Source organism: Bufo gargarizans, chromosome 1 (genome assembly GCF_014858855.1).
Source record: "Bufo gargarizans isolate SCDJY-AF-19 chromosome 1, ASM1485885v1, whole genome shotgun sequence".
In the NCBI taxonomy this organism is placed as follows: Eukaryota; Metazoa; Chordata; class Amphibia; order Anura; family Bufonidae; genus Bufo; species Bufo gargarizans.
Window position 1 is genome coordinate 576,002,645 of NC_058080.1, and position 23,053 is coordinate 576,025,697.

The following is a 23,053-nucleotide window of genomic DNA, read 5'->3' on the forward strand; positions in this document are numbered from 1 at the left end:
TTGTCCTCTTGTCCCCACCTAAAGAAATTGAATAACGGTGATCAAAAAGACGTACATACCACAAAAATTGCACCAATAAAAAATAGGTGCAAAAAAAAAAAAAAAAAAAAAGCATGCTCCATGTCTGTGCACTGTGCAGAGCTTACTATCGTGACTTGCATTAGAGGAAATTACAGCAGTCTAATTTTGTGGAAAAATTGAATTTTGGAGGGCTCAACATGTGAGGAAAATTCAGTACGAACTTCCTACAGTTTTATTTGCACATGGTTTTCTTAGGGTAATGTCACACACAGCTTTTTGTGGCTTTTTTTTAACCAATGTCAAAAGTGGGTTACAAAAAGGACTCCTGCTTCTTTCTCCTCTCCTCTCTCCTCTCCCCTCCTCTCCCCTCCAGTTTGGAGTAACTAAAATTTTCATGTAGATTAAAATGAAATGTTGTTAAATGCAGAATATCGCCAAATAATATCAGAGGGATTGTCTGAATTATTTTTTAATGGGTTATCCCATGATTAATGTAAAAAAAATATGGAAATCAGACATCAAATAGTACATGACGACCTTTCTCTACCAAAACTGTAACCGGCCCTGTACCTCACATGGATCCAGATATCTCCCCATTCATTGCTCCAATTGCCCTGCCACTTGTCTTCCAAGCTGGCATCTTAGGGGGTGTGCCCTTGCTCACATAACAGAAGATAGAGCTGGCGGCAGTTAAACAAAGAAACTGAGCATGGATGTCCACCTCAGAAAGGGGGTCAGAACGTTGAGGAAAACAGACAGCAGGTAGCGCTAAACGGGTACATGTTATTGAATAACTCAGTGGCTATCCTAAATTTTTAATTGCATGCAATTTCAAAAGTATTTAGATCCAGGTTCTGATATGAAAAATGTATATATAACTTTGACGTTCTAAATCCCGCTGCTCTAATCCTTCCACCCGGGATTGGTTTTCATGACTGCAGCTGTGCTGTTCCCATGTACTGCAGATGATTGGTCTTGTGCCATATCTTGTTGAGGCCAGTGGTTGCCTGCAGTAGTCATGTGCAGTATACAGGCAAGTCATGCCTGCAGTGGCAGGGAGCCTCTGAGCTCTGACTCAGAATTGTAAGTAGATATATTTTTTAATTATTTTAATAGTTTCCCTGCCTTTTACAAAATAAGTATTAACTCAGAGACTGCCCTGAAGGACTGCATCATACTTTAAAGGGAATTTGGACCACTTCTAAAAACTACATTATTGCATAAAAAAGGAAGCCGTGTTCAATCAGCAATTTTTTATCTTTATACTCGCTGCAGTTCACCTGCTGGGTGATGCATAGACATGACTAGTCCTCATCTATTCATCATACTGCCGGTTGTGCTGCTATACAAGCATTACTGTAGTTTATTGGGTGGTCTGAAGGTTTTTTTTTTTTTTTGTTTTTTTTTTTAGCAACCTACAATAGTCAGTGACAGATGTGAAATTTTCCGTACAAGAGAAACTGTAGAAAATACTGCCATTTAAAACAACTATATATAATGTGACAAAAACCCTGCTTACTTCTTGTTGAGCTTTAACAGAACATATTTTACAGGTATTGTTTGATGAGCGTCAAGGGCTGTTTCACAGACTTTCATATTGATTTTGGAGGGACGTCTGTTTGGTACCATGTTTTACGCGGTGGAAAGGCAAGTCTATGATACGTGTATTGTCCTGTTTGATGATAGAAGCAGAAGACATTTTATGAGGGATTATTAATATACCTATATGAATAAATTGATAACTTGCTAGCTTATCATTCATTTATCACCAGATATGTTTTCATATCAATCAGGTCTCCTATAGATCTAATGCCCTTATAGCTCCCCTGAACTGCTGTAATTTAGCTTATGCTGTGTGTAAAATGGCTCACCCCTCTGGACTTATTGGTTAAATACACACATACTACATTGCCTGGCAGAGATTGCTAGGTCTCTAAGCAATTTGTGCCAAGCAGGAGTAGACGCCTATGCTTTACCACAAATTGCCATGGTTTTTGGCCATGCATTAAGTACATGTGAAGCACATAGGGGGAGATATGTCATCTCCTCTGCACCTCAAAAGTAGCGCAACTTTTTAACTGTGATTTAAAAAAAAAAGTCGCATTTCCTGGTTTTTACGCCTCATTCGAAACTTCTTTTTTTTTTTTTTTTTTTTTTTTTTAAAAGGGGTAAAGGGGAGTGGCAAGGGCAGGACGGAGGAGTGAGTGAACCAGCAGTCTTGACTAATTTTATCTTCTTTTATGCGCAAATGAAGCCAGAAATCTAAGCCAGCTCTGAGCTATTGTAGATTTCTGTTTAGGTGCACAGAATACTGGAGGATGCTCCTAATTTATGACTAATCCTGCGTTGATCTTGATAAATCTCCCCCATGGTTTTTATTTGCTTCACTTGTTCTTGTTGCACGGTTAAAAACCGCGGCAATTTATGTTAACACTGTGTGTGTTTTGACATGTGGTTATTGGCTACATATACTGGCTCTCTTCACTGGACTTCCGGTCCCCGTCTGTCAACTTCTGCACAGACTGGTTCATATGCTCCGCTGCAATCCGTGACTGGCCTCAGCGGTGGTGCCCCCCCCCCCCCCCCCCCCCCCCTCCAAGAGGCACGTAATTTAATAGTGACATGCCACTTGCATCACCGAGGAGGTCAGACATTGGGTGCGGTGGTTCAGGTGACCCAGTCCATGCAGAAGTTGACAAATGGCAACTGGAAGTCCTTTGAAGAGAGCCCAGGAGCTTTACAAGTACCATTGGCTTGGTGGCAAATTTAAAAATAAACTAAAAAAGCCACTATGAGAAGTGTTGTAGCCTCCCTTGTTATATGTCCAGTATCAAGAAAAGATCCACACAAGTCTAAACAATAAAGTTATCAATAATAAACGTAGCAATAATGCACATAACGATGACAATGTTTGACAAAATATCACATCAGTACTTCAGAATAAATGTTCAAACCATCAAGGGAAAGGGGGGGAGGGGGTTATAAAATCCCATTCGTATCACCATCCATATTGGGGGCCTCCTCAGTGGGCTTACTCAGTTCATTTTAAGGGTTTTTCCCGTCTCAGTGTGAATGGAAGTTAGGCCTCATGCACTATTGTCCGTATTGTGGTCCGCAAACCGTGGATCCTGAAAATTTGGACACCTTCCGTGTGCCATACACCATTTTTTCACTTCCATTACTAGAAACTACTACTACTATTGTCTGTAATATGGACAAGAGTAGGACATGTTCTATATTTTTGCAGAATATGACATGTTCTATATTTTGCAGAACGGACACGTATGTGAACTTCACATGGATGACATCTATGTGCTGTCTTTCTGCGAAATGTGGATTGCACACTGATCCAAAATACAGTTGTGTGTATGAGGTGTAGCACAGGGAGCAATGCTGTTTTCTAGGACGTCCTCCATGACAGCACCACATGGCGGATGTCTCCCCGCCCACTATTGGGACAGGAAACAGAGAGAGATTAAAAGTCTCATGCATCTGTTCAGAACGGATCAGTTTGTATTATCTTTAACATTGTCAAAACGGATCCGTCTTGAACACCATTGAAAGTCAATGGGACACGGATCAGTTTTCTATTGTGTCAGTGAAAACGGATCCGTCCCCGTTGACTTACATTGTGTGTCAGGACGGATCCGTTTGGCTCAGTTTTGTCAGATGGACGCCTCCAAAGCGGAATGGAGACGGAACGGAGGCAAACTGATATGCTCTGAGCGGATCCTTATCCATTCAGAATGCATTAGGGCAAAACTAATCCGTTTTGGACCGCTTGTGAGAGCCCTGAAACTGATCTTGCAAAGGGAAACAAAAACGGCAATGTGAAAGTAGCTTCATTTGTTTTTGTGTTGCCACATTGAAAGTCCAAGAACCTCTTTTGCCGACAGAGCTGTAAAAGGGCTTGTTTTTTTTCACGGGGTTCACATCACAATTTTCCGTTCTGATGCGTCAGAAGAACAGAAAAATAAACATAAAAACGGATCCAGTATTTTAGGCATCCATTATGCTAAATTTTGCACATTTTGTTGCAGTTCTAGCTATTTCCATCTGATATCCATTATTTTAGCTGAAAAAAATACTTAGATGGGGGAAAAAAAGTCCTACACTAAGATAATGGATCGCAGATGGAAATGGCTAAAATGGATGCAAATTGTGCATAACTGAGCATAACAGATGCCTAAAATACATGGTCCGTTTATTTTTATAGATCAGAAGAACTGAAAACCAAACAGTGATGTGAACCCGGCCTTAGGCCCTGTTCACACGTCCGCCATTTTGTTCCGCATTTTGCGGAACGGAATTCCAGACCCATTTATTCCTGTGGGGCAGCACGATGTGCTGCCCGGATACGGAATAGCGGACCCGCACTTCCGGGTCTGCAATTCCGTTCCTGAAAAAAATAGAAATGTCCTTTAAATGTTAAATGAACAGAAAAAAACAACAATTTAAAAAACAACAATTTTGGCTTTTCATCTACGAGATAATTACTGTGATTTTATTGTATGGGTCATCATGATAGATATCCATTATGTATATATGTTTTTTATATACATAGAGATGTTTGTAAACAAAAAAGGCGTTATTTTTGACTGTTCTTTTCATGTTTATATTAGGATATGATCCCTCATATAATACTGCAGTGCATCTGTAATTTAGGGTACTTTAAGACTAAATGCACACGATCAGGATTGCGTGCGGATTTGCGTGTGAAAAATCCGCACTGTAGGTCATGTACATTGTATACTATGGGAATTTAAAATTTTCAATGCACACGATTCGGATTTTTTTTTCCGCGCGGATTTTGATTTGCAGTGCGGATTTTAAAATTCGTGGCATGTCAATTTATTTTATTTTTCCTGACCGTATTTTCTTCATTCACTTAGTAAAATCTGCATGCAAATCCGCACCAATTAGTGCACGGTTTGACCGCACGGATTTGTCTGCAAACACCTGCGGATTTCTGTGCAGATTCTCCACACATGTATCTTGAACGTGTGCATGTACCCTAAAGGGAACCTGTCACCGTGAAAATGTAAAGTAATCTGCAGTCAGCATGTTATAAAGCAGGAGGAGCTGAGCAGATTGATGAATCTTTTCCCATGAAATTATACATTATTAGTTGTATTTCATTCATTTAAGTTCCTCCTCATTCTGGGCTTTGCTGTCCAGGAGTCGGTCCTATCAGTGACTGACAGCCTTCCCTCTATGACTGTGTATACACAGCTGTCAATCACTGATAGGACGCCTCCTTGACTTCAAAGCCCAGAATGAGCAGGAGTTTTAATTAATGTAATACAGGTTATAGTGAATCTTTTCCCATACATCTATATATCAATCGGCTCAGCTCCTCCTTATAAGATGCGGTCTTCTCAAACGGAAGGTGGAGAAGCACCAGGTCTCTTACATCAATCAGCTCCGTAATGTCACCATGGAGAAGTGCATGAGGATTCCAGTAGCAACCTGTGAAGGTCTAGTGAACTCTATGCCCAAGAGAGTTAAGGCAGTGCTGGGAAATAATGGTGGCCGCAAGAAATATTGACAATTTGGGCACAATTTGGCCATTTTCACTTAGGGGTGCACTCACTTTTGTTGCCAGCGGTTTAGAAATTAATAGCTGTGTATTTTGAGGGCGCACCAAATTTTAACTGTTATACCAGCTGTACACTGACTACTTTACATTGTATCAAAGTGTCAGATCTTCAGTGTTGTCCCATGAAAAGATATAATAAAATATTAACATAAATGTGAGGGGTGTACTCACTTTTGTAAGATACTGTTATACAACTAGCAACATTAAGTGATGGCGAAGGCACAGCTCCTGGGCTATCACAATGCCATAATAGCATGTTTCTGAGCACTTACCACCTACTTAAAGCTGGGTACTATTATGACGCTGAGTGGGAAGCGGTAAAGTTGTGAAGGGTTTGTATGTATGCTCTTACAAAATAAGGCTACTTTCACACTAGCGTTCGATCGGATCCGTTCTGAACGGATCCGCTCATATTAATGCAGACGGTGGCTCCGTTCAGAACGGATCCGTCTGCATTATATTGGCAAAAAATGGCTAAGTGTGAAATTAGCCTGAGCGGATCCGTCCAGACTTTTACATTGAAAGTCAATAGGGGACAGATCCGTTTGAAGATTGAGCCGTATTGTGGCATCTTCAAACGGATCCGTCCTATTGACTTGCATTGTAAGTCTGGACGGATCCGCACGGCCAGGCGGACACCCGAACGCTGCAAGCAGCGTTCAGGTGTCCGCCTGCTGAGCGGAGCGGAGGCTGAACGCCGCCAGACTGATGCAGTCTGAGCGGATCCACATCCATTCAGACTGCATCAGGGCTGGACGGAAGCGTTCGGGTCCGCTCGTGAGCCCCTTCAAACGGAGCTCACGAGCGGACAGCCGAACACTAGTGTGAAACTAGCCTTAGGCTTCAAGCGCAGAATTGTGTCTGTATTTCAGTCCGCAAAATGGGAGTGAGAAAAATGCACAAATTACACAGAAGATATCTGTATTTCACAGATCCATTGTTTGTGGTCATGTACATGAAGTCTAAATGTAATAAAAACTAAGGTATACGGTACTCACCAGTTACTCCCCGCTGTTTCCAGGACCACAGCTTTGGTCCTGCATGCAGTACTTTAGTCTCCGCTCCAAAATCATCATCTGAGCGTAAACCTAACGGACCCCATTATAGTCTATGGGGTCCGTAGGCTCCGCTCGCCTCAGTTATGTGCCCAATCCGTCCTTTCCATTCTCCTGCTCCTATAACTGAGCAGGAGAACGGAAAGGCTGAACACTGGTGTGAACTCAGCCCAATACAGACACTAAATGAATCGTGTGCCAATTTTGCTTGGCTTTCTGGTTGTTTTGTAAAAAAATAAAAATCCAAAAATTATGGAAAAATATGCATCAAAATATTGCAAATGTGACATAGGCCATGCCATTGACTGCACAATTGTGCGGTAAAATCACGTGTCCATTGGCTGTCGCAGGGCAGCGTGGCATGTTGCACTGCGTGTAATAACCCTTATAGGAGTGACATAACAGATTGAATGTGATTGAATATACTTCTATATACAGAAAAGTTATTCTTTCATGACCTAATATTCCTTAACATTGTATATACACTATATAGCCAAAAGTATGTGGACACCTGACCTTCATGACTCTGTGAGCTTCTTGAACATCATATTGCAAAACAGTGATCTGTAATATGGTTTGGGCCCCATTCAACCAAAAGAGCATTAGTGATGGCTAACTAGAAGGTCTGGTTCACAAGCATATTACAGTTCTTCCTAAACGTGTTTGCTGGGGTTGAGGTCATGGCTTTGTGCAGCTCACTCAGGTTCCTTCACACCAAGCTTTTATACCCATGTCTTTATAGTCCTCACTTTTGTGAAGGGTCTTCCTCAAACTTGAAAGTGCCAGGTGCGTTAAATGTCTGTGTATTCTTTAGCATTAATATTACCCTTAGGCCCCATGCACACGGCCGTGGAACCGCGGCCTGGATCCCTCCTGAGAGCAGGAGCGCACGGCGTCACTGGTTGCTATGACGCCATGCGCTCCCTGCTGTCGGCACAGTACAGTAATACACTGGTATGATCTATACTAGTGTGTTACTGTACTGTGCCGGCAGCAGGGAGCGCACGGCGTCATAGCAACCAGTGACGCTGTGCGCTCCTGCTCTCAGGAGGGATCCAGGCCTATATTGTTAAATCACCCCAAGTATTTTAGCAGTGCAATTTGTTATACCCGTACGTTTATATCCATACATTTTGGACCTTTACATTTTGGGAACCTGGTCATGTGATCTCAAGACTCCTTGCTCCAATGTGTAAACAGGAACTCTGTCTCTCCCCTGTGGCTGACTTCAGGATGACATCACTAATTAGATTCATCCTGGCAGCTCTCAGTACCCTCCCTTTTCTGTCCTCAATGTTCTTCTGTATATCCCTGTATTCTAGTAAAGATATAAAGTCTCTCCTATCTAAAGGACCTGGAGGCAGAGATAGTGCCTTGAAAAAGTATTCATACCCCTTGAACTTTTTCAAATTTTTTCACGTTACACCCACAAATTTTAAATTTTATTTTATTAGGATTTTATGTGATAGACCAACGCTAAGTAGCAGGTACAGTATGTATGAAGTGAAAAGAAAATGATACATGGTTTTTAAATCTGGAAAGTGCGTCATGTCATTTTTTGCCCATTCTGCATTGCAAAATAGCTCAAGCTCGGTTAAATCGGATGGAAAGTGTCTGTGAACAGAATTTTTTTTATTCTTTCCACATATTCTCAGTGGGATTTAGGTCTGGACCTTGACTGGGCCATTCTAACACATGAATATGCTTTGATCTAAACTATTCCATTGTAGCTCTGGCTATATGTTTAGGGCCATTGTCTAACTGAAAGGTGAACCTTCTTCCCAGTCTCAAATCTTTTGCAGCCTCTAACAGGTTTTCCTCTAGGACTGCCCTATATTTAGCTCCATCCAGCTTCCCATCAACTCTGACCAGCTTCCCTGTCCCTGCTGAAGAAAAGCATCCCCGCAACCTGATGCTGCCACCACCATGTTTCACGTGGGGATGGTGTGCTCAGGATGTAGTGCTAGTTTTATGCCATACATAGCGTTTTGCATTTAGGCCAAAAAGTTCAACTTTGGTCTCATCTGACCAGAGCACCTTCTTATGGCTTGCTTTCCAAAATGGCTTCTTCTTGCCACTCTTCCATAAAGGCCAGATTTGTGGAGTACTAACATTTGTCCTGTGGACAGATTGTACCACCTGAGCTGTGGTTCACTGCAGCCAGAGTGACCATGAGCCTCTTGTCAGTTTTAGGTGGACGGCCATGTCTAGCTAGGTTTGCAGTTGTGCTATACTCCTTCCATTTTTGGATGATAGATTGAACAGTGCTCCATGAGATGTTCAGAGCTTAGGATATTTTTTATAACCTAGCCCTGCTTTACACTTCTCTGTCTGATGTGTTCCTTGGTTTTCATGATGCTGCTTGATCACTAATGTTCACTAACAAACCTCTGAGGCCTTCTCAGAAAGGCTGTGGTCACACTGAGAATACATTACACACAGGTGGACTCTATTTACTAATTAGGTGACTTCTGAAGGCAGTTGGTCACTCTGGATTTTATTTAGGGGTACCAGAATACAGGGGGCTGAATACAAATGCACGCCACACTTTTCAGATTTTTGTTTATTAAAACCATGTATCATTTTCTTTTCACTTTAGAAATACTTGCTACTTTGTTTTGGTTAAACACACAAATTCTCAATAAAATAGATTTAAGTATGTGGGTGTAACATGGAAAAGTTCAAGGGGTATGAATACTTTTTCAGGACACTGCATATAGTAAAGTGTATACACATCTACTGTATTTTTCGCCCTATAAGAGGACAATAAGAAAAATTTTAGAGGACAATAAGAAAAATATATATTTTTCATTAGACCTTGGGTCAGATGACCAATGTTAATCAGACCTCAGCAAACAGCCCCAGTCAGACCCCCAATGTTAATAAGACCTCCGCTGAGACCCCAATGTGAATGACCCCCAATCAGATATCAGAGAAGAGCCCAATGCCTCTCATCAGCCCCCAACAGTCTCATAGCAACCCCCATTGCCTCAGATCATTCTCCAGCAGCCCCATATTGCCTCAGATCATCCTCCAGCAGCCCCATATTGCCTCAGATCATCCTCCAGCAGCCCCATATTGCCTCAGATCATCCTCCAGCAGCCCCATATTGCCTCATGTTTGTTTTTTTTTAATAAAAAAAACACCCCTCCCGCTCCGGACACCGCCACGCTTCTGCTCAAGCGCTCTTCTTCCTCCTTCTCCGTCGGCTGTGCTATGATCTACACGCACAGCGTGAGGTCACAGAGCGCCCTGACGCTGTGCACAGCCGACAGCTTAGGACCAGGAAGCGGCGAGTACAGAGCCTTCATTGCTTCCCGGTCCTCCAGTACATAATGGAAGCGCTCATTAGGATTTGCCCCATAAGATGCAGGGGCATTTCCCCCTTTTCCACTTTGGGGGGGGGGGGGGGGAATGCGTCTTATGGGGCGAAATATACGGTAATTATTTAATAATGGCCTTTTCAGCACTATGGAGGCAAAAAAATACTGGAGTGCTTCGAAATAAGCGGCCTAGTCCAAACCCTGAAAAAACAGAGCCATACCATTTTTTCCCCCTCACCAGATTTAACAATAGGCACTATGGACAAGATTTATCAAAACTGGTGTAAAGAAAAACTGGCTTAGTTTCCCATAGCAGCCAATCAAATTCCATCTTTAGGAGCTCTAAAAAATGAAAGGTGGAATCTGATTGGTTGCTATGGACAACTAGTCAATTTTTCTTTACACCAGTTTTGTTAAATCTCCTTCTATGGGGGGCAGGGCCTGACGGCACATGGAGTGAGACGTGCGTCTCAGGAACTCCGGCCAAGATCCTGATATTCAGCCTGTCTCAGCTACCAGCATCGCTGCTTCACACCACTTTATAGATCCCTCTAACAACACAGAGGTCCGGATCACCTACCCCAACCACCCACATGCCGAAAAAAGGTAAAACCCCGCTGAAACCAGAGCAGGAAGTACGGGCCCAACATGGCGCCGGGTAGTAGGACAGACGTTTGCCGGCGCGGCTTGAGAAGTTTGCACATAAACCTGAAAGGAGGATACAGGAGAGGTGGCGAGGTTCAGAGGAGATATAATCTGCCTCAGATGATGATGAAAATTCCTCAAATGAGGAACAGCCAGACCAGGGGTCAGAGATGGCTTAAAGCAATCACAATCGCACAGTCCATAAGGAGCAGAGTCAGGGGGATGAAAATGCAGAGCCAACCTTGAAAGATGTAATGGCAGCAATAGCAAGCTGCAATTCCACAATCAAGAGCCTGAATTTACAATTTGTGAGCCTTAAAGAGGACATTTCTATAATACGTCATGATTTACATAAAGTGGCGGAGCTCACTACTGAGGTGGAGCGCAGGGTGTCGGAATTGGAGGATGGCGCTAAACCGCTTCAGAAAGCAGCCAAAATAACAGCAAAAGATATAGCAGTGCTATACGCCAAAGCAGATGACCTAGAAAACCGGTCGCGCCAAAATAACATTAGGCTTGTGGGGGTACCAGAAATGGTAGAAGGATTAAATCCCACTGAATTTGTTGAAAAATGGCTAGCTGAAAAGTTCTAAGATAAAGGCCTCTCTTCTTTATATGCCATTGAGCATGCGCATCGAGTTACTACTAGACCGTTACCGCCTGGTCGCCCACCTCATCCGATCCTTGCAAAGATTTTGCATTACAACGACATAGACACCATACCTAAAAACTCCAGGGACCATCCAGAGATCACGATCAATGGGATAAAGATCTCTATATTCCCTGATTATTAATCGGAAGTACAGAAGAAAAAGGCTAGCTTTGTGGATATAAAAGAAGACTCAATGATTCAATATTCAATGATGTTTCCAGCCAAGCTGCGGGTAGTACCTTTAGGATCTACGCTGTTCTTTTGAAGACCCGGATTCTGCACTACAATGGTTGGATGAGAATGAAAGACAACTGAGGAATCAAAATGTGGACACCTGAAGCCTTTACCTACTGAGTGGATAAAATCTAAACCCACTGTGAGGGGTTAAGTCTAATAAAGTAGCAGTTGTGGACTCAGAATGGACTTCTCTGGCCTGTTGCTAGGACGTCTCTCTAGAGGAGCGTGAGTACTGGAAGTCGTCTGCAAAGACTGTTGGGCTAGTTTCTTTTTGTTAGCCCTATGCTATGAAAGTATTACTGCTAAATCCAAATGTATCTTAGTTTCTTTACTGGTAAGGGTGGGGGGCTGTTTTTTCCCCAGTATCAGCATGCTAATATTTACGGAGGTACATTACAGGAATAAAAAGTTCCAAGGGCTGCGCTCACCTGAGCGGTCTTGGGATGGAAGCACGGACTGTGCTTCGAAAAGGCACCAAGTTTAGAACTGTATGAAAATAAGACGGGATGTCCAGCTTTCAAAAAAGACTTGGTTCTTTATTCCAATAGCACACAGAATAAAAAAATCCAACATGGCAAGCAAGTCTACGCGTTTCAGATAATCTCTAATAGAGATCCTTATTCATGACAAGTTGGTTGCTAAATGGCTACATTCTTAAATAGCTGAACTTCCTGGCACTCACAGGTGATTGTGATTCGCAGGAACGGACCCACAAATTAGGTTCTGCCTACTATCCAAGTGCCAGGTAAGGATGAGAGCAAAGATACACATAGAAAAAGCTGGATATATCAAAAAACATAACATTTAAAAGTATATATTATGAGCAAGGATCAGTAATGCAGGATTAAATCATGTTTACGATTTCAATCCTGCTGGAACTTGAGAACCCATGCGAAAGATCCAATAGGACTCCCTATTTAGAAGCTTTCGCTTGTAGTCCCCACCTCTCGCAGGAGGATTAACTCTCTTTCTAGTGCCTGAACCTGGAAACCTGCGGTATAACCCTGGTGAGAAACTGCGAAGTGTAGACTAACTGCTGAAACATTCCTCACTCTGGTGTATGGGATGTCGGAAAGATGTTTACAAATTCTTACTTTAAGGCCTCATGCACACGACCGTTGTGTGCACCCGTGGCCGTTGTGCCGTTTTCCGTTTTTTTCTGCGGCTCCATTGACTTTCAATGGGGCCGTTGAAAACTCTGCTTGTGCACCGTTTTTACACCGCGCCCGTGACCCGTGTTTCGAGGCCGTGAAAAAAATATAACCTGTCCTATTTTTTTCGCGGCCAACGGTTCACGGGCCCATTCAAGTCAATGGGTCCGTGAAAATCACGGATGCACACAAGATTGTCATCCGTGTCCGTGATCCGTGTCCGTGATCCGTGTCCGTTTTTTCCTATCATTTCAATGGCAAACTTGACTTAGATTTTTTTTTCATCTTTCATGTCCGTGGATCCTCCAAAAATCACGGCAGACCCACGGAAGAAAAAACGGGCACGGATCACGGTACAACGGAACCACTTTTTGCGGGACGTTAAAAAATACGTTCGTGTGCATGAGGCCTAAGGCTGTTGGTTGTGCATCCAACATATTGCAAGCTGCAAGGTGGAAAGTTGTTGGAGTTCTTGGCAGAATATCCAGATGTCCCGGGACTGATTGTTGGGGACTTTAATAGAGTAGTGAATGAAGAAATGGGTGTATGCAAGGTGCCATCAGGAGTTAGTGGCATGGAAACCCCTTTTGGTAGATTAATACGAGAAGTGGGAATGACGGATGTATGGAGAAAAGCCCATCCAGGGGAAAAAAGGCATTATTGCTGTTAATCTACCTAATGGGTCTCTCTAGAATTGATATGGGACTGTCAAACTCACTCATGCGCCCATTAGTGCACATGTCAGAATACTTTCCTAGAACACTGTCAGACCACTCACCACTGCATGTTGAGTTGGACCTGTCAGGGGAATGCCAGGCCGGGCCCAGAGTCTGGAGACTTAACGTCTTTTGGTTGACACACATAGGAGAAACGGAGGGTGTGAAGGCTGCGCTGCAGGAATACTTTGCGATTAAGGTGGGTTCGTCCTCCATACATGCAGTATCTCTTGGCCTACGGTGCCGCCCCCTCCCCACTACATTATTTAATTTATTCACTGCTCGCACCGGCCCTTGCTTCCTCCTCCGAAATCCCGCTCAGGCGCAGTATCGCCTGCACGATACTCCTGCTCCAGAGGGCAACAGCCTCACTAGTGTCACTGGGCATGCGCCGAGCCCAGTGGCGTAATCAGAGCGCTGTTGCCTCTGAGAGATTCTAGAGGAGGAAGCAAGGGCCGGTGCGTGCAGTGAATAAATTAAATGACGTAGTGGAGGGGACAGCGCCGTTCGGCAAGTATGTGGGAGGACATTTATTTCTTAGGAGGCCGGCTGGGCACTGCAGGGGGGCTTTACTGGGCACTAGAGCAAAGTAATATCGCCCCTCTGGGCACCTTGAGACTTCATTTAAAATCGCTTTTTAATAAGAATGAAAATTTGAATAAAAGCAAGAAGACCCATGTAGGCAAGAAGGTACTTTATTGCACATTGCTATGTTAACGGTTTTATATGGTCAAAACAGGTGACAGATTCACTTTAACATATCTCCTAAAATTAAGGATTTTGAGGAATGAAATCTTACTCCACTACTTAATTTTGCAATAAAGTTAAGGCCTGGTGTAAACTTTTCTTGTCAGTGGTGGGGAGGAGGAATCTTCTTAAGATGGTATTTATGCCGCAGCTTTTATATGTTCTCCATACCGCCTCGGTCTGGCTGCCAAGGGACAGGTTTAACAAAATTAACTTGATATGGCGCAAAGGACAACCTAGAATAAAATGTGAGACCTTGCAGTATTCTAAAACAGAGGGAGGCCTGGCAGTTTCCAATCCATGGGTATACTTTCTGGCGGCCCAAAGTCAACACTTTAAAGGATGGATAGAGTTGGGGTCTATGGATATAGCTAGCCAGATTCTTAGACATCATCTGAAAGGCAGGAATCTAATGATGTTACTAGAGGAACTAGATGGGAGGTCAGAAATTCCCATATGACGTACAATGCATACAGTTTGGCGGAATATCATATATCATCAAATATAACACTTTTGATGGGTTTCTGGGATTACAGAATATGCCCCGATATGGCGTAACCCAGTCTTGTCTGAATTCGGATCGGTGACAGGGTTTGATGAATGGAAGGAGAGGGGAGTGACAAGAATGGGACACCTCCTGGAGGCTGAAGTGTTCAGAGCTTTTACTAGCTTCCAGGAAGTCTATGGACTTCCTAGACATTTCTATCAATATTTACAAATGCGACTTGCTTATAACACTATGATCAAGAATGGTCTTATGGTGTCGCAGCGGGATACGGCATTACACTTTATAGTTTTGGGAGAAGAGAGGAGATGGTTGATATCCATGATATATGGGTTGTTGCTTGACAAATACCTAGAATCGCACCCATTGACCAGGATGCAAAAATGGGAACAAGATATAGGCGCAATTTTGAAAGATCAATGGTCTGATATACTAGAAGTGGTACCTCTTTCCTCTTTGAGTGAAAGTGGAAAACTATCCCAATTGTTTATTATTAATAGAGTGTACAAGACACCGGTTTTCTTACATCGGATGGGCATCGGATCAGATGCTAAATGTCCTAGATGTTCTATGGAACTTGCAGATCTGATACACATGCTATGGCAGTGTTCGGTAATAACTACTTTTTGGGATAAGGTGATTGATGTCATACAGAGAGCCTACACAGTACGAATACCACGGGACCCCAAGGTGTACATCTTGGGTTATGTGTCGAATTGGGAACTGAAAACACGCTTAAAGGGAACCTGTCATGTGGATATTTGATTATAATCTAACTAATTATATACAATCATTAACTACTAAAAAGTGCCTTAGATGTATTCACTTACTGGTGTGACAGATGGTTACCTCATAATATACACACAAAGATGCCGCATGCTAATGAGCTGATTCGAGTCCGGCGTGATGTCATTGAGTCCAGCGTATATTTAATTCGGAGCTATAGCCACTCCCCTGCCCACCTGCTGCTGATTCATATGGAAACAAACTGGCATTCAGCAGCAGGTGGGCGGAGATAGTCAGGAGCTCATGAATATTCATGACTCCTCCTTATCAGCTGGAGCTTTTCAATACAAGATGTTGGCAGATTGACTGGGTCAATTAAAGAAAGTGACCCAGCATTTTGCTAAAAGAATCAGTCACTTATTTATGTTGCCCTTAGTTAGGACACCATAAAACTGGTGACAGGTTCCCTTTAAGGTGGCTATAGGCCGCTTGCTGTATGTGGCTAGGAAATCGATAGCTCTACATTGGATTCTGGCTGACCCCCTGACACCCAGAGAATTTCAGTGTAAAATTATCAATATGCTTGTATGCGAGAAAGCGGTCTTCCAGAAAAGCGGCTGTCCCCTCAAATATGATGAGCTATGGGAGCCGTGGCTGGAATTTGTGGGAGTAAACAATATTACGGGATTAAGATGCAGCTGATACTGGAATAGGGGGGATTGGTTAGGGGGATAGAAGGGGGAGGGGTTCTGAGCTCAAAGAAAAGGAAGATTTATTTTATATATGTCTACGGTCATCTGTCAACATGCATGTAGACTGTATAGTTGGGACTTACTCTCTGACATATTTTAAATGTATGTTTTTATTCTTTGTGACCTGTAAAAAAAAATGATCTGATAAAAAAAATCTCCTCCTATGCGTTTTGGTAGACAGACTGCCAGATAATGAAACATGATTCATGACTCCAGAGAACACGTTTCCCATGATCCAGAGTCCAGTTGAAGCACGTATTAGATCTCTCCCGCTGACACTTGGCATTGCGCATGATAATCTGAGATTTGTTTGCAGCTGCTCGTTCATGAAAGCCCCGTTTCATTAAACTTCTGACATCAGTTCTTCTGCTGGATTTCACTGTAGTAAGTAATACGTGTAATGCTAATTGCCACCTCACAATAGACAGCATCATAGTGCAGGGATGGCCAACCTGAGGCTCTCCAGATGTTGCAAAACTACAACTCCCAGCATACCCAGACTGCTAACAGCTATCAGCCTACAGCAGGGCATGGTGGGAATTGTAGTTTTACAACAGCTGGAGAGCCACAGGTTGGCCATGTCTGTCATAGTGCATAGTTGTAGTTTTGCTCATGACATTTAAAAACTCAGATGTTTGTAATGTCATTAGTTTGTAATGTCAATAATATTCTATATACAGTATATTGCCAGCATATTCGGCTGTGTTCACATCTATGACAGAATATTTATAATAGAATGCTATGATGGATCTATCGTATAATGTACTCCAACTGCTCCTGGGGCCAGATTAAAGGCGGAGCCCGCGCCCTGAGGCCTGCACCAATAATTTTAAAAAGGGGCTTCCACAAGTCGCAGGAAAATAGGTGTGCTGTGCGCACATGCAAAAGTTCTTGCCAGCCAAGTCAGCGCAAGTTCACATAGTGAGATATGTGTTCCACATTCCACACTGTGAAACATACATCTCACTTAGGAGAGGAGTCTAAGGGTGCCCTCAGGAACTTTGAGAAGTAGTCACAGTGGGACCTGACTCTCCCAGTGTGGTGACATCACTTAATGACACCGGGAGCACCAGAAGGAGGTTGTGCCCGACTGCCAGTGCGGCACAAAGCCATATAATAAGCTTTGCTCTGCCTCTCTTATGCACACGACCATATGTATTTTGCAGTCTGCAAAAAACGGATGCGCAAAAAATACAGATGACGTCGGTGTGCATTCTGCGTTTTGCTGAACAGGACAGCTAACCCGTAATAGAACAGTCCTATCAGTGTCCATAATGTGGACAATAATGCAACGTGCAATTTTTATTTTATTTTTTGAGGAACTGAAATACGGACATACGGAAACGTAATACACACGGAGTAACTTCAGTTTTTTTGTTTTTTAATGAATGGTTCCGCATACGGTCTGCAAAAAAAACAGAACAGAAAGAAAAGTTCATGTGCATGAGCCCTAACAGTGTTCAGTGTGTCCAGTCTCCAGGAGAGTTGAGTGCACTGATGGGTGAGCACTGGCTGACCTCTGAGCAGCCCTGTCTGCAGTCTTCCACCTGTCTTACTAAGGCCTCTTGCACACGAACATGTGCTGCGGTCCGCAATTGGCGGGCACCGATCGCAGGCCAGCCTCATGCGGATCGCGACCCCATTCACTTGAATGGGGTCCGCCATCCGTCCGTTCCTCAAAAAGATAGGACAAGTTCTATCTTTTTATGGAACGGAACCCCACGAAAGCACTCCGTAGTGCTTCCGTTCCGCACTGCATCTCCGGATTTGCGGACCCATTCAAGTAAATGGGTCTGCATCCGTGATGCGAAATGCACACGGCCAGTGTCCCGTGTATTACAGACCCGCTGTATGCGTGCCGCAATACGGCCACGGGGGACACGCGGTCGTGTGCAAGAGGCCTAACTGTGAACTCTCCCTCCCCCTTCTGTCCTGCAAATGTGGCCTTGCCTCTTCACCATGCTGCCAACATGAGAGAAGTCCAGCTATCTGCAGATAGTAAGTTTGCGTGTGCTTTCTGAATGTCCGTCCATCCATCTATCTAATCACCTCTAAGGGTGCCCTCACATGTGACGGAAAATTCCATTAGAAAACACTCCACATTGCCCACTTCAATATGCAGGCACCGGCCATGTGCAACTCGCATCACTGATGCGGACCCATTCACTTTAATAGGTCCGCAATCCAGACAAAGGTCCACCGAAATGCTTGTCGGGGCTGGCGCCATCTCAGAGGAGACACATAATGGGTAAATAGACTCTATTTATAATATTTGAGATATTTATATGCACTTGCACTTTAATATTATGTATAATGGGGATTGAGTCACCATTTGTGTCTCCTGATATGGATGTCGCCTTTTCCCTGCACATGGTTTTATGTATGGATTGTCATTTATAAAGTGTTAATAAATTATATTTATATTTCTTGCGGTCAGGCAATTTTTAATTGGCATATAAACAAAAAAAGTAGTCATAATTTGTATTGTTGTGTCCGTCACAACCTGTTCTATAAAAATACCACATGATCTAACCTGTCAGATGAACATTGTAAATAAAAAATAAAAACGTTGGCAAAACAGCAATTTTTTGTTACCTTGTGTAATATAGAGCAACCAAAAATCATATGTACCCTAAAATAGTACCAACACAACTGCCACCTTATCCCGTACTTTCCAAAATGGGGTCACTTTTTTTTTGTTTTTTTTTTTTTGTTTCTACTCTAGGGGTGCATCCAGGGGTCTTCAAATGTGACATGGCAGCTTAAAATTATCCCAGTAAAATCTGTGTTCCAAAAACCATATGGCGTTCCTTTCCTTCTGTGCCCTGCCGTGTTCTCATACAGCAGTTTATGACCACATATGGGGGTTTTCTGTAAATCGGGGCAATAAATATTGAGTTTTGTTTGGCTGTTAACCCTTGCGTTGTTACTGGAAAAAATGGATTAAAATGGAAAATCTGCCAAAAAAGTGAAATTCTGAAATTTCATCTACTTTTTCCTTTTTCTTATTTTTTATCAGATGTTTCTTTATTATCAGTTTTCAGTCATTTTTTTTATAACAATAACGTGACTTTTTGTAGACCGCTGACATATACAATATCAGTCATATATAATATATGATATATACATTATAAAACACATATCTACAAAGACATGGCATGAGTCTACATAAAGACTCAGATATCAAAGACATCTCCAATGTGATTACAAATATTCTCCATAAACAAATAAACCCATAACCCCACCCCCCTCCCAAACCCCTACAAGAGCAGGACACATTTATAACAACCCTCCTTTATCATCATTCCTGGGGTGTCGGCCCCACAATACTCATTAGTAAACCATCCTCCAGTATCAAATTCCAACCACCAATATGTCCATAGAACATCACCACCCAGCATCCATCTTTTCATACAGCCATATGTCAATTCCAAGTAAACCAATCACCAACCGGCTTCTGTACCTGCACCACACACCTACTACCATCTGTGGCCTCTCCCCTTCCTCTCCCCTTCTCAAATTCACTGCAGTATCATATGTATCCTCCATCTTCACTGCACTCACCTTGTCATATAAAACTCTTTGTGAGCGCTAACCAGGAGCTACAACACCCAGAATTATCGATCCAGCTGCCCCAGATCGCTTCAAATTTAGACAGACACTTCCTTTTTTGATATACTCCCCTTTCTAAGCGAATCACTACATTTAATCTAGCAACATACTCTGATATATCGGGGGTATGGACTGAATCCACTTTGCTGCCAATGTTTTCCTAGCCTGATATAACATCCTCCCTATTCCAGTAATAGTAACAGATTGTAATTATTTTCTGGTAACAAGCCTAGTACGCACAGTTTGGGATCCAACTTAAGATTAGCACTATACACCTTGTTCACTAGGTGTAGTACCGCCTTCCAATAGGATTTCAGTGATGAGCACGACCACAGCATGTGCAATAGATCAGCCTCAGCACTTCCACATTTCGGACAGGCTGGGCTATCCCTGTACCCTATTTTATGTAAAAACATTGGGGTCTTGTACACCCTATGTATTAAATACAGATGGGATAGATGTGCTGCCTCACTAAGGGATAAAGTAGGGGTAAGTTCTACTACCTCCATCCACTGCTCATCCGTGAGTTCACCAAGATCTCTTTCCCACTGGCGCCTACTTGTTAGTGGATAACCCTTAAGAAAGTCCTCCAATAGGGCTTGATATATCATAGAGATTGCTCCCTTTACTGATCCAGCAGCAACCACCAAATTTAATGTCTGATTTGATATAAATGTCACCGGTGCTATCTTAGATTGAGCTTCTAAAGCATGCCTAAGTTGCAGATACCGATAAAACTGTGAAGTGGGCAGCCCAAATTCAGAGCACAATTGTTGGTATTGTTTTAAGATTCCTTTAGAATAGATATGTCCCAAATTCCATACCCCTTTATTATTCCATTGGGAGAATCCCGTCAGGTCAACCAATTCCTGAAGTGTGAGGTTATGCCACAGAGGCGATGTTCATTAACCCTGTTATCCCTAAAATACTTGTTGCCTTATTCCATACTTTCCTCATAAGTAGCAGGGTTGGCATACTTCCCACTTCCCCTTTTATTTCTCCTTCCATAACTGTCAGCGGGGGAGACCTATTTGAGGCCCATCCTATCAACCGACCACTCTTCCCTCCCATGTCATCTATTACCCCCCACCCTTTGAAGTGTTGCAGTTGGGCCGTTAGTCCTTTGTAGGATTTCGTACCTTATTCTACCTCTGTTATTTTTCCATATTAAAAAAACGGAACAGTTGTATTTTGTGGAAATAATGCACCGGGATCCATATGGGGGGAATTATGTAAAATATAAAGCAACTGCGGCATGAATATAATTTTTAACAAATTGCCTCTACCGACCATAGAGAGAGGCAATTTATGCCAGACAGCAACCTTACCTCTAAATTTCCCTAACAGGGGTAATAGGTTATTAGGAATGTAATCTGCAGGGTTCATTGATAGTTATTCCAAGGTATTTAAAGGAACGCACCACCTTGAGTTCAGAGAAAGTAGCATGAGTGGTATGCATTTGAGAAGATATTGGGAGAATTACTGATTTATCCCAGTTTATGCGAAGTCCAGACTGGTCACCAAACTGCGATATTATAGAGATGATAGAATCTATGGAGTCCAATCTACATTTTCCTTTAATTCCTGTGGAACACCTAAAGGGTTAAGAAAATTAGCAAAATCTTGAGGGGTGTAGTTTCTAAAATGGGGTAATTTATGGGTGGTTTCTATTATGTAAGCCTCACAAAGTGACTTCAGACCTGAACGGGTCCTTAACTCCTTAAGGACCGGGCTCATTTTCACCTTAATAAGGACCAGGCTATTTTTTGCAAATCTGACCAGTGTCACTTTGTGGTGATAACTTTAAAACGCTTTGACTTAGCCAAGCCATTCTGAGATTGTTTGTTTGTTTGTTTTTTTTTTTTTTTTTTTTTTCTTTTCATCACATATTGTACTTCATGACACTGGTAAAATGGTAAAAAAAATAAATAATTTAAAATTATTTATAAAAAACAAACAAATTTACCATAAATTTAAAAAGAAAATCAAATTTCCAAGTTTCAATTTCTCTACTTCTATAATACATAGTAATACCTATAAAAAATAGTTCTTACTTTACATTCCCCGTATATCTACTTCATGTTTGGATCATTTTGGGAATGACCTTTTATTTTTTGGGGACGTTACAAGGCTTAGAAGTTTAGAAGCAAATCTCAAAATTTTTCGGAAGTCACTTTGTGAGGTTTACATAAAAGAAACCACCCAAAAATGACCCCATTCTAGAAATTACACCCCTCAAGGTATTGAAAACAGATTTTTACAAATTTTGTTAACCCTTTTAGGTGTTCCACAAGAATTAATGGAAAATAGAGATACAATTTCAAAATTTCACTTTTTTGGCAGATTTTCCATTTTAACCCCTTAAGGACACATGACGTATCGGTACGGCATGTTTCCAGAGTCCTTAAGGACACATGACGTACCGGTACGTCATGTGTTGTTCCGATCACTGCCGTGCGGCCGGCTGTGATCGGAACAAGGTGCCTGCTCAAATCATTGAGCAGGCACCTCGGCTAAATGCGCGGGGGGGTCCCGTGACCCCCCCCCCATGTCCGCGATCGCAACAAACCGCAGGTCAATTCAGACCTGCGGTTTGTTGCGCTTTCTGCAGTTTCTGATCGCTGCGGTCCCTGACCGCGGCGATCAGAAACTTTAGTGTGGCGAAAATATATATTTATCACCCCCCCCTGCACCTCTGAATGATTTTAGCCCGGTGGGAGGTGCAGGGGGGGTGTTGCGGGCGGTGCGGGAGGCGGGCGGTGCGGCAGGCGGGATCGCGATCCCCCTCCCGCCTCCCATTGCGTAATCGTTGGTGTACAGTGGGTATACCAGGGTGCCAGCACATTGCTGGCACCCTGGTATAAACGGCTGACATCGGTGATGCGATGTCAGCCGTTTAACCCTTTCCATACAGCGGTCCGTACGGACCGCTGTATGGAAAAAGTTAACAGTAAGAGGGAGCTCCCTCCCTCTCAGATCGGGGGGCTGCAGTGCCTTTGCAGCCCCCCGATGGAGAGGGAGAGAGCCCCCAGACAGCCCCCCGCAGCCCCGTGCTCACCCTTCCCCGTCTGCGAAGTTCTGAGCAGACGGGGAAGGTTCCCATAGTACAGTACTGTATTATACTGACATCAGACCCACTGGATCTTCAAGAACCAAGTGGGTCTGGGTCAAAAAAAAAGTGAAAAAAAAGTAAAAATCAAAAAACATATTTATCACTGATTAAAAAAATAAAATTCCCTACACATGTTTGGTATCGCCGCGTCCGTAACGACCTGATCTATAAAACTGTCATGTTACTTTACCCGAACGGTG

General features: G+C 42.9%; 1 protein-coding gene across 1 annotated transcript in view; it reads left to right on the forward strand.

Moving 5' to 3' along the window:
- Positions 1–1,680, forward strand: part of LOC122928820 (lysine-specific demethylase 2B-like) — an 89,368-nt gene extending 87,688 nt beyond the window's left edge. The window contains exon 7 of the mRNA XM_044282080.1: positions 1,575–1,680. Within this exon, the coding sequence (XP_044138015.1) occupies positions 1,575–1,680 (106 nt within the window). The remainder of the gene's footprint in view (positions 1–1,574) is intronic.
- The last annotated feature ends 21,373 nt before the right edge of the window (positions 1,681–23,053 follow it).